The 13,447-nt window shown below is 36.8% G+C and overlaps 1 protein-coding gene across 3 annotated transcripts in view; it reads right to left on the minus strand.

Annotated features, from left to right (window-relative positions):
• Window positions 1-13,447, minus strand: part of PTPN12 (protein tyrosine phosphatase non-receptor type 12) — a 102,278-nt gene that overhangs the window by 28,472 nt on the left and 60,359 nt on the right. For all 3 annotated transcript variants that reach the window (XM_024249588.2, XM_024249589.3, XM_024249591.3), the window contains exons 8-11: window positions 10,692-10,834; window positions 4,186-4,252; window positions 650-727; window positions 450-548 (exon numbers count right to left, since the gene is read on the minus strand). In XM_024249588.2, coding sequence (XP_024105356.1) covers window positions 450-548; window positions 650-727; window positions 4,186-4,252; window positions 10,692-10,834 — 387 coding nt within the window. The remainder of the gene's footprint in view (window positions 1-449; window positions 549-649; window positions 728-4,185; window positions 4,253-10,691; window positions 10,835-13,447) is intronic.

Consider the following 13,447-nt stretch of genomic DNA (forward strand, 5'->3'; position numbering starts at 1 on the left):
CCAGCCTGGGCAACAAGAGTGAAACTCTGTCTCAAAAAAAAGAAAAGAAAAGAACAGCATGTACACAAATAACTAAAACACTTTATACAAAATGAAATTCAAGTAGAATCAATGCAGAATTACTTGGGTGGGGGTGGAAGGGAAGAGTAAAGAGAACAATGCAATTATTTTTTTAAAAAGTAAAACATTAACAAATTATATGATTTTTGACATGAGATCTTTCCTAACTTTATTTCATTTAGAACATAATTTACCTTATATTGGAGTCATTAAATAGCCATCATAATACAGATACAAATAAGAAGGAAATGAGTTTAAGTAAAAATGTTAAGTGTCCTGGATATTCTTCTCATGTTAGACAAAACACAAGATGACCAAAAAAAGGGCTAAATATTACATCTTAACAAAGAGTAAAAGTTTCCTAAAATTAATAGACCAAGAACACCTACCACTCCATCAGCAATTTTCTGAGCTCCATGAATTTCATATAGTTGTAGCTGTTTTTCAAACAGTTGGGCAATAGCTCTATGAACAAGCTCATATTGCTCCTATGAAGGAGAAAAATGATTAAAAAACAAACAAAAAAAACATTTTAAAAAAGAAGAAAGCATTTATAAAATAGTTTATAAAGGGAAACAAACAACTATACCTTTGTTTGTACTGCAGAATGCCTTTGTGTTCTCATTTCTTGTATTAAATTAAATACATTAAATTCCTCTGGTATTTTCTAAAACAGAAAATTTAATACATAAACTTTGTATATCTATTCAGAAAATAGTAAAATATTCTTCAGCTTTTCACATAAAACTTAAATACCTCCTGGTTTACTGCAAACATTTATTGAACACCACTTAATGTATCTCAGACACTGTGCTTGGCACTGTGGAAACAAAACTGTTCTTGACCCTCAGCATTCAAGCTGGGGAGACAGTTATGTCCAGCCAAAGTATGACTGCAGTATACAGGGAATAAAGAGGCTGTGGCTAACTGTTGAGTGTGTGGAGCTATGACATAGTTGGATATCAAAAGAAAGTTATCCCATAAAAAGTGAAGGAAATATACATAAGCACAGCAGATTCAGTGTATAATCTATGTGGGGAATTGAGAAGTTTGATGTAAATAAAGCCTAAGACTAAAAGAAGGAGAAGGTACTCTAAGGAGGAGAGAAGATAAGGATATTTGGGATCAGACTGTGAACATAATAAAGAGACTGAATTTATTCTATAGGCCAGTATCTCCTGGATTGGCTATATAAGGACCAGCTAAAAGACCTAGGTAAAAATATAGATCCTTTGGCTCCAAGTTGGGGAACTAATTATGAAACGACCTAGACGATTCTTTTGTGTATATGGAATTGGGACTACTGCAATAGGCAATGTTGACATGAGAAGATCTGATATTCACATAATTTTTGTATCAGGGAAGAGGACAGTCTGAAAGAGTGAGAAACTGGTGGTGGTTTACAGAAGCAGAAATACCATAACTGTTATCAACAAGAATATTTTGGAGTGATTAAGATGGAAGGGCTAAAAATGATTTCCAGGTTTGCTGCTTGGAAGTCCTTATATACATCATAAGATTTTTGGGGTTTTTTTTGAGACGGAGTCTCGCTCTGTCGCCCAGGCTGGAGTGCAGTGGCGTGATATCCGCTCACTGCAAGTTCCGCCTCCCGGGTTCACGCCATTCTCCTGCCTCAGCCTCCCGAGTAGCTGGGACTACAGGCGCCCGCCACTACGCCTGGCTAATTTTTAAAATATTTTTAGTAGAGACGGGGTTTCACCGTATTAGCCAGGGTGGTCTCGATCTCCTGACCTCGTGATCCGCCCGCCTTGGCCTCCCGAAGTGCTAGGATTACAGGCGTGAGCCACCGCACCCGGCCAAGATTTTTACATGAAGACTTAACCTAGGCCGGGTGCGGTGGCTCATGCCTGTAATCCCAGCACTTTGAGAGGCCAAGGCAGGCGGATCACCTAAGGTCAGGAGTTTGAGACCAGTCTGAAACACGGTGAAACCCCATCTCTACTAAAAATACAAAAATTAGCCAGGCATGGTGCCGCATGCATGTAATCCCAGCTACTCGGGAGACTAAGGCAGGAAAATCGCTTGAACCTGAGAGTCAGAGGTTGCAGTGAGCCGAGATCACACCACTGCCCTCTAGCCTAGGCAACAGAGTGACACTCCATCTAAAAAAAAAAAAAAAAAAAAAAAAAAGAGAACTATGTTCAAAATACACAACTTTTATTTTATTTTTTGAGACGGAGTCTTGCTCTGTCACCCAGTTTGCAGTGCAGTGGCACAATCTCGGCTCACTGCAACCTCTGCCTCCCAGGTTCAAGCAATTCTCCTGCCTCAGCCTGCCAAGTAACTGCGAGTACAGGCGCCGGCCACCACGCCTGGCTAATTTCTGTATTTTTAGTAGAAATGGGGTTTCACCATGTTGGCCAGGTTGGTCTCAAACTCCTGACCTCAGGTGATCCGCCCACCTTAGCCTTGGAAAGTGCTGGAATTATGGCATAAGCCATGGCACCTAGCCAAAATACACAACTTTTAAAATGACCAGATGTTTGTGTTTTGTTTGCTAGCATTCATTTACGTGTCCTTTCTCATTCCAATTTTAATCTTTGACTTTTATGTTAAAATGTGAAGAATTCCAGTTAAATTTTGTTCACTTAAGCATTTTCATTTGAGAATTAGATGATTATAGTTTTTGAGGAAAAAAATATTTAACCCCAGAGGGCTTTTTAAGGAACTGTTTAACATGTAAATATTTCCTTGCAACAATAAAAAATGGAGAGATGGCAGGGAAAAAAGAGAAATAAGGGGAAGAAGGAAGAAAAAGAAGAAATAAACATTTTATTACTTCTACTCTGTACAAGACAAAGATGAACAATTCATGGAAACTATAAAGCTATGAAGGATTAAAGGCGCCTCTCTAGAAATGAACACATTATGGAACCAGCAAAAGAATCAAGTGTATACATAATGAAGAGACTTGTTTTTCAAATCTATAATGAAGGCTGTATCTTATTTATCTCTGTATCATCCACAGTATCAAACACTATTTCTTGGAAAAAGCAGTAGTAGGAACAACAATCACAACAGCAACAGTAATCAACACTAACAATAAACTGAGTACTTACAATTTACCAGATAGTTCTGAAGAACTTCACAAAAGTTAATTTATTTAATTCTTATACATTACTACTACTATGACCCCTATTTTCTGATAAAGAAATAGAGGCACTATGGGATTAGTATTTTGACCAAGATCCCACAGCTAGGAAATGAGAAAGCCAGAATTATAATCTGGGCAATTTGGCTCGAGTCAGCATTCATAGACTACAATACTATAATGTCTCCAGCAGGCATAAATACATACTGAGTGAAATACACTTATACCTAGAATAAACATAAAAGGCAATGGGCCAGGCACCGTAGCTCACGCCTATAATCCCGGCACTTTGGAAGGCCGAGATGAGTGGATCACCTGAGGTCAGAAGTTCGAGACCAGCCTGGCCAACATGGTGAAACCCTGTCTGTACCAAAAATATAAAACATTAGCTGGGCGTGATGGCAGGCACCTGTAATCCCAGCTGCTAGGGAGGCTGAAGCAGGAGAATGCCTTCAACCCAGGAGGCGGAGGTTGCAGTGAGCTGAGATCGCACCATCGCACTCCAGCCTGGGCAACAAGAGTGAAACTCTATCTCAATTAAAAAAAAAAAAAAAAAAAAAAAAAGGCAATGAAAATTCAGTATTGGAAAAGTCAGTAACAGTTTATATTCTAATGCAAGTATTCACTCACCTAGAACACTGTCACATTGTTGCCCAATGCATCCTATCAAGACAATATGCAGCAATTATACCTTTTCTCCACCTTTATTTCTTTTTTTTAATCATTTTTATTTTTAAATTATTTTTAGAGACGGGGGTCTCCCTATGTTGCCCAGGCTGGTCTTGAGCCCCGGGGCTCAAGCGATCCTCCCACCTTGGCCTCCCAAAGTGCTGGGATTACAGGCGTAAGCCACTGTGCCCGGCCTTCACTACCTTTATTTCTTACTTAATAAAACTACTTTGGAAAAAATAACATGTATAATAAAATATACACTATAATTTACTGCAATTATAATTAAGTTTGAAAATCGTAATAGATCAATTGGACATAATGCTACAAAAAATTATTCTTACCCCAGCTTTTAGTAAATTCCACGTATAATCTATGGCACAAATGGCACCTGTTCTTCCACAGCCTGCACTAAGGATATAAAGTTTGAAAAAAAATTGATTTTTGTGATAAAACAACTATAAAATAAATGTGGATAGACGTTAATATTCAGAAACAAAAAATCATTTAAGAAGTTTAACAAAATTCTACTTAGTAAACAAAATACAACTTACAGTGTGTTCATGGCAACATCTGTTACATAGAATACATATACATATACACTATGATTTTTCCTATACATACATACCTATGATAAAGTTTATTATAAATCAGGCACAACAAGAGATTAACAACAATAACTAATAATACATTAGAACAATTTTAACAATCTATCACTACTCACTACCTCACTACTGTTGAGGTTTGGGCCATTATAAGTAAAATAAGGGTCATGTGAACATAACCACTGGGACACCATGACAGTCCATCAGATAACTGCAGTATCTACTATGTGACTAATGGGCTGGTAGAGTCTTCAGTGTGTACACACTGGACCATGGGATGATTTATCTCTCAAGCAGGACATACTTCCCCATACTTCTCAGAATGGTGCAGCATTTAAAACTTACAAAGTGTTTACTTCTGAAATTTTCCATTTGATATTTTTGAACTATGAGTAACTGAAACTGAGGACAGTGAAGTCTTGAATAAGGAGGGCCTGTTGTCTATCTTTTAAACATTTCATTTAAGGGGTTGGGCGCAGTGGCTCATGCCTGTTGTCCCAGCACTTTGGGAGGCCAAGGAAGAAGGATTGCTTGAGCCTGGGAGGTCGAGGCTGCAGTAAGCCATGATGGCACCAAGGCATTCCAGCCTGGGTAACAGAGTGTGACTTCATCTCAAAAAGAAAAACAAAAATTAATTTAAGGAACTTCCAAGAGTAAGTGACACACAGAATAGCTACTAAGTTGTCACTCGAAGTCTAATGCTACATCAGAAAATGTGACTAGCTAACAACGTCTTACAGAGACATTTATTCTATGTTCAAGATGGCTCTTGTGGCTGGACGCAGGGGCTCACGCCTGTAATCTCAGCACTTCGGGAGGCTGAGGCCGGTGGATCACTTGAGGTCAGGAGTTTGAGACCACCCTGGCCAACATGGTGAAACCCTGTCTCTACTGAAAACACATAATTAGCTGGGCATGTTGGCAGACACATGCAATCCCAGCTACTCAGGAGGCTGTGGCAGGAGAATCACTTGACCCGGGGAAGTGGAGGTTGCAGTGACCCAAGATCGTGCCATTGCACTCCAGCCTGGGCAGCAAGAGCAAAACTCCAACTCAAAAAAAAAAAGATGGCTCTTGTTTTAGAGTACAGGAGGAAATGGTACATCATTTCAATCTATAGAAGGTATAGGAAAGGTGAAGAATGCTATAAGCCCTAGAAAATGGATTGAGCAACAGCAGTGATTTCATCAGAAGAACAAGACAATGATACGCTCTCATATCCCAAAAAACTAATGGGAGCTAGGGAATGTAGAGTAACATACCATAGGTTTTTTTATTTTAAAACATGACAGGCTGGGCTCAGTGGCTCACGCCTGTAATCCCAACACAATGGGAGGCCAAGGAGGGCGGATCACCTGAGGTCAGGAGACAAGCCTGGCCAACGTGGTGAAACCCCGTCTCTACTGAAAATACAAAAAAAAAAATTAGCCGGGTGTGGTGGTGGGCGCCTGTAATCCCAGCTACTTGGGAGGCTCAGGCAGGAGAATCGCTTGAACCTGGGAGGTGGAGGTTGCAGTGAGCTGAGATCACGCCATTGCACTCCAGCTTGGGCGACAGAGCAAGACTCTGTCTCAAAAAAAAAAAAAAAAAAAAAAAGAAAGAAAGAAACACACGACAAAAGTATTTTAAAGTAATTGCTTCTCAACTGGAGAAAGGCTTATGCATCTTAGAATTGAAAATCACTATGAGTAATTATAAGATGTTACTGACATCACCAGAATAATCTTTGGCAAAAACCCCCACAAAGTTGTGTAGCATTTTAATGCGTATTTTGAAATGTATACCTATCAGCAGTTTGTTAAACATGTAACCTAAAATTCCTGATAAGAGTACACTATAAACAACCTAGAAAGATTTTTAAAAACTCTTAATAATAAACATAATCAATTATATTAATTTTTAGTTGTTACATTTGTGAATTCTGTGCATCAAAACATTTATAGAATTTTAGTTGAGTTACTGGGATAAATTATATATATCTAAAATTTGATAGTTAAAAGTACAATATAAAGATACAGATAACCAGATCAATGAAACACAATAGAAAGTTCAGGAACAGATCTGAGTACATGTAACATTTCTTACATAACAGTGAATTCTCCAGAGATTAGACCGTTCAATAAGTGGCAAACGAAAAGTTAGCTATCAATGAAGAGCAAAAAATTAAATTCTGATCACACACCTTAACCATAAAAAATCCAGGTGGATAAAAAAAAAAAAAAAAATATATATATATATATATATGATATAAACATACTGGATATTTACCCAATGATAAATGTTAAAAAGTAAATCTATGAAAGTACTAAAAATATATGCAAAATATATACACTATTGTGTTAGGGAAAGACTTTCTATGTATAAATATCTCAATGGACAAAAACCATTAAGAAATCTGACATGACAAAATGAAACTTACGTATCGCAAACAGGCAAAACACAGGAAAAACCATGGTACTTACAACATGACTAAATAAAAGTTAATGTCCTCAATATATAAAGAACTTGTATAATTATTAAAAGATGAGGCCGGGTGTGGTGGTTCACGCCTGTAATCCCAGCACTTTGGAAGGCCGAGGCAGGTGGATCACTTGAGGTCGGGAGTTCAAGACCAGCCTGACCAACATGGAGAATCCCCAACTCTACTAAAACTATAAAATTAACCGGGTGTGGTGGCGCATGCCTATAATCCCAGCTACTCGGGAGGCTGAGGCAGGAGAATCACTTGAACCCGGGAGGCGGAGGTTGCAGCAAGCCAAGATCGCACCATTGCACTCCAGCCCAGGCGACAGCGCAACACTCCGTCTCAAAAAAAAAAAAAAGGAAGAAAAAAAAATTTAAAAAGCAAACAAAGGCTGGGTACGGTGGCTCACGCCTGTAATCCCAGCACTTTGGGAGGTGGAGGCGGGCAGATCATGAGGTCAGGAGTTCAAGACCAGTCTGGCCAACATAGTGAAACATATGTCTCTACTAAAAATACCCAAAATTAGCTGGGTGTGGTGGTGTGTGCCTGTAATCCCAGTACTCGGGAAGTTGAGGCAGGAGAATCGCATGAACCCAGGAGGCAGAGGTTGCAGTGAGCTGAGATCGTGCCATTGCACTCCAGCCCGGGCGACAGTGCAAAACTCTTGTCTCCAAAAAAAAAGCAAACAAAAAGATAACACACAGTATTGGGGAAGGTATAGGGAAACAGGTACTCTCACATACTGCCAGTGGCAGAATTAAGTAGCATCAATTTTCTGGGTAACACATTAAAAAATACTAATTAAAATACTTTAAAAGTTTATGTCCTTGACCAAGAAATCTCACTTCTGGATATTTATCCAATAATAACTTTGTCCTAATAATTGCAGATGTGCTCAAAGATTTAACAATAAGATGGCCACTAAAGTAAATTAAAAACAAAAAAATAGAGTGGCCACTAAGCATTTAAACTGCTGTTTAAAATAGTTGAGGCGGAGGTTGCAGTGAGCCGAGATTGTGCCACTGCACTCCAGCCTGGGCAACAAGAGCGAAACTCCGTCAAACAAAATAAAACAAAACAATACTGTATGTACACATACACACACTGAAAGGACGCATTCTCGAGTTTTAACAATGGTTATCTCCAGTGGAACTAGTGGAAAGCAAAAGAATTTTCTTGCTTTTATGGATGTGTTTTCTAAGTCATTACAGTTAACGTACTGTTTTGATTGTCTAAAAATATTTAACAGTCAATTTAGTTTTTGATGAAAAGCCTTCCTATACAAATGGATTTATGATTGAACAGGAAATTATTTTAACTAAAAGAAGTCAAAGTGAAAGCAATTTCTTTATCTTTTAATTCTATAATTAAACATATTGTTTATTTTTAACTGGTCAATCCTACTTAATTAAATGGTCAACTAACCACTGAATTAACCACAGAAAAAAATAGTTTTAATGAACCAAGTTGTTAACTGATTCCACCAGCAAGTTACTTTCCTGGCCCATGAATAAAAAGTAGCCCTTTTACTTCATTAATTATGAGCATTACGATCAAACCAAGTGAATAAGAAAACTATCTTCAGTGCTTCAACTCCACTGAAAAAATATTTTAACTATGTAAATAATAAAAAAAAATCTCTAAGTTTGAAAAATCTCATTTACTTTTTATAACAAATGTGAATGCAGATAACAAGTCCCTTAGAGGAATAAATTGATAGCAGTCTTAGAAGTAAGTACTATGACTGTAAGGTCTTTAGAAGAATCTAATGTAAACTAAAAATTCAGAGTAGAAAAACTGTCTAAGGATTCAAGTAGCTTCTACTATGTAGAAACCCATACCTATATAATGAAATTCCAAAAATTAGGTTTCAAAATATCCTGTATCACCCATATTATAATGACACCTATATTCTTTTTCTTAAAAAAAAGATAGGGTCTACTATGTCACCCAGGCTGGAGTGCAGTAGTGTAATCGTTGTTTACTGCAGCCTCAAAGTTCTGGACTCAAGCAATCATCCTGCCTCGGCCTCCCAAAGCACTGAGCCATTATATCTGGCCATGACACTTATTGCAAACATTTAGTATTTTCTTGACTAATTCAGTTTTGTGCTTTTCCTTTTAAAGGGGTATTTTCCACTACACTGCTAAATCCATAATACAAATTTAGCTTTGTTTTATGTATTACATATAATGTATACATATACATATATGTGCATATGTATTATGTATATTTAGCTTTGTATTACATATTAATATATTACCTATGTATTATGTATTTAGCTTTGTATTATTTGTATCATGAGAATGACCAGATGACAGAAATAAGCCAAAATGTTAGATTAAGAAAAGTTGGTTATCTTAAACTGATTTCTCTTAGCTAAAATACATTATACAATTAACCCCCCTTCTAGAATACAAAATTAACTGCCCCCCAAGAATAAACAAATCTCATATTCATTCCCCCAAAGTCAAAGGCAGAGTTTACATGATTTCTCAACACATCCAAACGAGTAATTTTGCAAAACCTAACTGAACTTCAAATATTATTTGAATAAATGAAAAGATTTCTATTGTGCAATTTAAAGTAGGTGCACCTATACTTGTCCTTTCACATTCAGAGGTAGCTTAACTAGGTCAGTAATCATTGAAGTTTATGTAATCCTTATAATGAAGTAATCTACTATAAAACATAATAAAAAATGTCTAGTAAATGTGTATCAATAGTTTATATTACTTTACTACAAGAATGCTGGCTTCCTGCTTTAAATTTTTCAGTAGCTATAAATTATAAAATTTCATGATATGACAGGCAGTGGTGCAAACGTGGAAACTGATGTTCCCCAAGAATAAAAACAGCATTTAGTTTTTCATCACATCTAAAACACACTTTTTAATCTCAATGTAACAGCTCTGAGATTGGTATGTATCTTACCACCAATGGCTTCTTACAAATGACATTTTCTCCTTATAATTGGCAGTGATTTTTTTACTGTTAATATACATAATAATGGTGTGTCTTAGAATTGATATATCTTAGATCAATAAGACCTATGTATGTACATCTTACATATATTAAAAAAAGAAAGGCATGTTGCCAGGCGTAGTGGCTCACGCCTGTAAGCCCAAGACTCTGGGAGAGCAAAGTGGGAGAATCACTTGAGGACAGGAGTTGGGATCAGCCTGGGCAACAGAGCAAGACCTGGTCTCTTAAAAAAATTTTTAATTAAAAAAAATTAGTTCAGTGTGGTAGCACACGCCTGTAGTCCTAGCTACTTGGGAAGCTGAGGCAGAAGGATCACTTCAGGACAGGAGTTTGAGTTTACAGTAAGCTATGATTGTGCCACTGCACTCCAACCTGGGCATCAGAGCGATATCCTGTTTTTAAAAATCTCATGTCAGTGTTTATCAGGAATGAAAATTGCTTGGTCATTGTTTCAGGCAAATTGATTAAAAGAAAATACTACTATACTGACTTTAAAAAGTAGAGTATGATGAGGATCTGAGATTATATGCTCTAATCAGTGAACAGTAAACAGAGTATGTTCTATAGCTTCCCACCATGTGAATACTATTTTCAAATAGATGATCCTGTGTTTTAATGCAACAATACTCTAAACGAAATGAGACCACATCAACTTACAAGGCCCCAGTCCCAAACATTATATCAAGGCTAGGAGAAATTCAAGATTACTATCATATTAATGCAGAAATAAAACCTTGTGTAACATCAAACTTAAATAAAAATAATGTATTTATAAACTTGGGAAATTCTTTTGTACCTGCAATGAATACAAATAGGAACATCTTCATGTTCTTGATACTTCCTCATTAAGCTTATCATGTCCAGAATAGAATCAAATGATGAAGGAACATCATGGTCTGGCCAGTTCACATAATGAAACTGATACAGCCTACGAGATTCCTTCAAGAAAAACAGAAAGTCAACAATTATGAAAATACTTTGCAAAGTTTAAAGTTGCACAGCTCATTTAAACTGCCATTTCTAAGAAATTTGTGTGGCATTTAGCACTGCTTTTAAAAAAACCCAAATAAATAATAGCCGACACTTATTGACTGTAACACATGCCAAATACCTAAGGGCTTCACATGTAACAATTTAATTTCCATGAAGAAAGTACTGTTAATACCATCCTCATTTTATAACTGAGATATACAGATAAAATAACTTGCCCAAACTTTCCTAAGAAATTCAAGTGTGGGCTCTAAACCAGGCAGTTCTACTTCCAGAGCATGTACTTTAAACATTACACTATATATACTATTTAACTAATCCACACTATTAAATGGATGAGCAATATACCGTAAGCACCATGTTAGAGTAGGTTAGAGTAGTATCCATTGTAATCAGAAGACTAACAGAACATTAAACTGAAAAAGAATGGAGAGATGAATTTGTCCAATCCCAAACTCACTAGCCTTCTTACAGATTAGTGGTTCTCAATATACAGTCTGTGTACCCGCTCCCCTCAACCCTTTTGAGGGAGTCTATGAGCTTTAAATAATTCTCAGAATAATACTAAAATGTTACTTGCCTTATTCTTTAACAGCCAATACAATATATGCTTATGTATTCATGTTTTTAAAAAATTTCTCAGTTTTAATTTCAAATATAGTATATACTGAAAGATACAACCCACAGAAACAAAAACTTTGGGATCCTCAATAACTTTGAAGAATGTAAAGGAGTACTGATGTCAAATGTTTTGAGAATGGTTATTGCAGGTGTTTAACAGAAAGAGCAATACTCGGAATCTAAGCAAACCATACTCAAATTCTACTTTGGCCATTGCCTAAATAACTTCAGGTAAGCTATTTAACTTCTTAAAGCTTCTGTATCTTCATCTATGTGCAGCAGACATAACAGTATCTGGATATGATGCAGTTGGCAGAATGAAGATGCCTGATCTACTACAGAAATTCATTAAGGTACTTATTATTATTACCGTAGATTAAAAAATTAGCAACCAGTCCAGACTTAGTGGCTCACATCTGTAATCCCAACACTTTGGGTGGCCAATGCAAAAGGCAAGATCACTCGAGGCCAGGAATTTGACAGCAGCCTGAGCAACATGGCAAGACTCCATCTCTATAAACTATAAAAAATTTAGCTGGGTTTGGTGGCTCATGCCTATAGTCTCAGATATTAGGAAGGCAGAGATGGGAGAACTGCTTGAGCTCAGGAGTTTGAGTCCAGCCTGGGCAATATATAGTGAGAACCTGTTGCCAAAAAAAAAAAAAAAAAAAAGTCGGGGCACTGTGGGGGGTTTCAACTAAAAACAATATATATCTAAATGAAGACTTAGCTTTGATAGTGACTTTTCTTTAACAAATTGTAAACTAGTAAAACAGGGTAATAATTACATAAACAATGCAATAACCTGCTTACTACAATAGAGTAAAAATGTTTGCTGCAAAGAAGGTATAACTATTCCAAATTTAATAAATTTAGGGTATGTTACAATTAATATTACTTTATTATGTAATGTGATAAGCATAAATGTCAAGACACTAAATATTATACTCTCATTTTCGTCTTCATAACTAAAAAATTAACAAATTTCATTAATTATGTTAAATAACATAGTATACTATTTATATAGCTTGTTCTATTTTTTTAGTAGCTAAAAGTTGATTAGTTTGCAAAGACAAAAATTAACTTCACATGCTTTAAAAATAAAAATTGCTGATACTTTTTTTACTGACAAAAAACTATAAGCAGATATAAAGCAAAATAATAATATATATTATATATATTATTTGTATTTTGCAGATATAAAGCAAAATAATTTTCTAGCAAACCCATTTTACCAAATAAAACATTTAGGTAGTGGTATTATATTTTCTATTTTTAAAAAATTTTATTTATTTTATTATTTATTTATTTTTTGAAACAGAGTCTTGCTCTGTTGCCCAGGCTGGAGTGCAGTGGCACCATCTCAGCTTATTGCAACCTCTGTCTCCCAGGCTCAAGCAATTCAAGTGCCTCAGCCTCCCGAGTAGCTGAGATTATAGGTGTGCACTACCACGGCCAGCTAATTTTAGTATTTTTTAGTAGAGATGGGGCTTCGCCGTGTTGGCCAGGCTGGTCTTGAACTCCTGGCCTCAAGTGACCCACCCGCCTCAGCCTCCCAAAGTGTTGGGGATTACAGGCGTGAGCCACCACATCTGGCCTCAACTTTTATTTTGGATTAAGGGGTACATGTGCAGCTTACATGGGTATATTGTATAATGCTGAGGTCTGGAATGCAAATGATCCTGTTACCCAAGAAGTGGGCATACTACCCAATAGGTGGTTTTTCAGCCCATGCTCCCCTCCCTCTCTATATCTTCTCTTTGAAAACTATTCTCTATTCTCAAAACCATTTTTGAGAGTCTCACTCTATTGCCCAGGCTGGAGTGCAGTGGCACAATCATGGCTCACTGCAGCCTCAACCTCCCGGGCTCAGCCTTCTGAGTGAGTGGGACTACAGGCACATGCCACCATGCCCGGCTAACTTTTTTCTTTTTGTAGACA

This window comes from Pongo abelii, chromosome 6 (genome assembly GCF_028885655.2).
Source record: "Pongo abelii isolate AG06213 chromosome 6, NHGRI_mPonAbe1-v2.0_pri, whole genome shotgun sequence".
NCBI lineage: Eukaryota > Metazoa > Chordata > Mammalia > Primates > Hominidae > Pongo > Pongo abelii.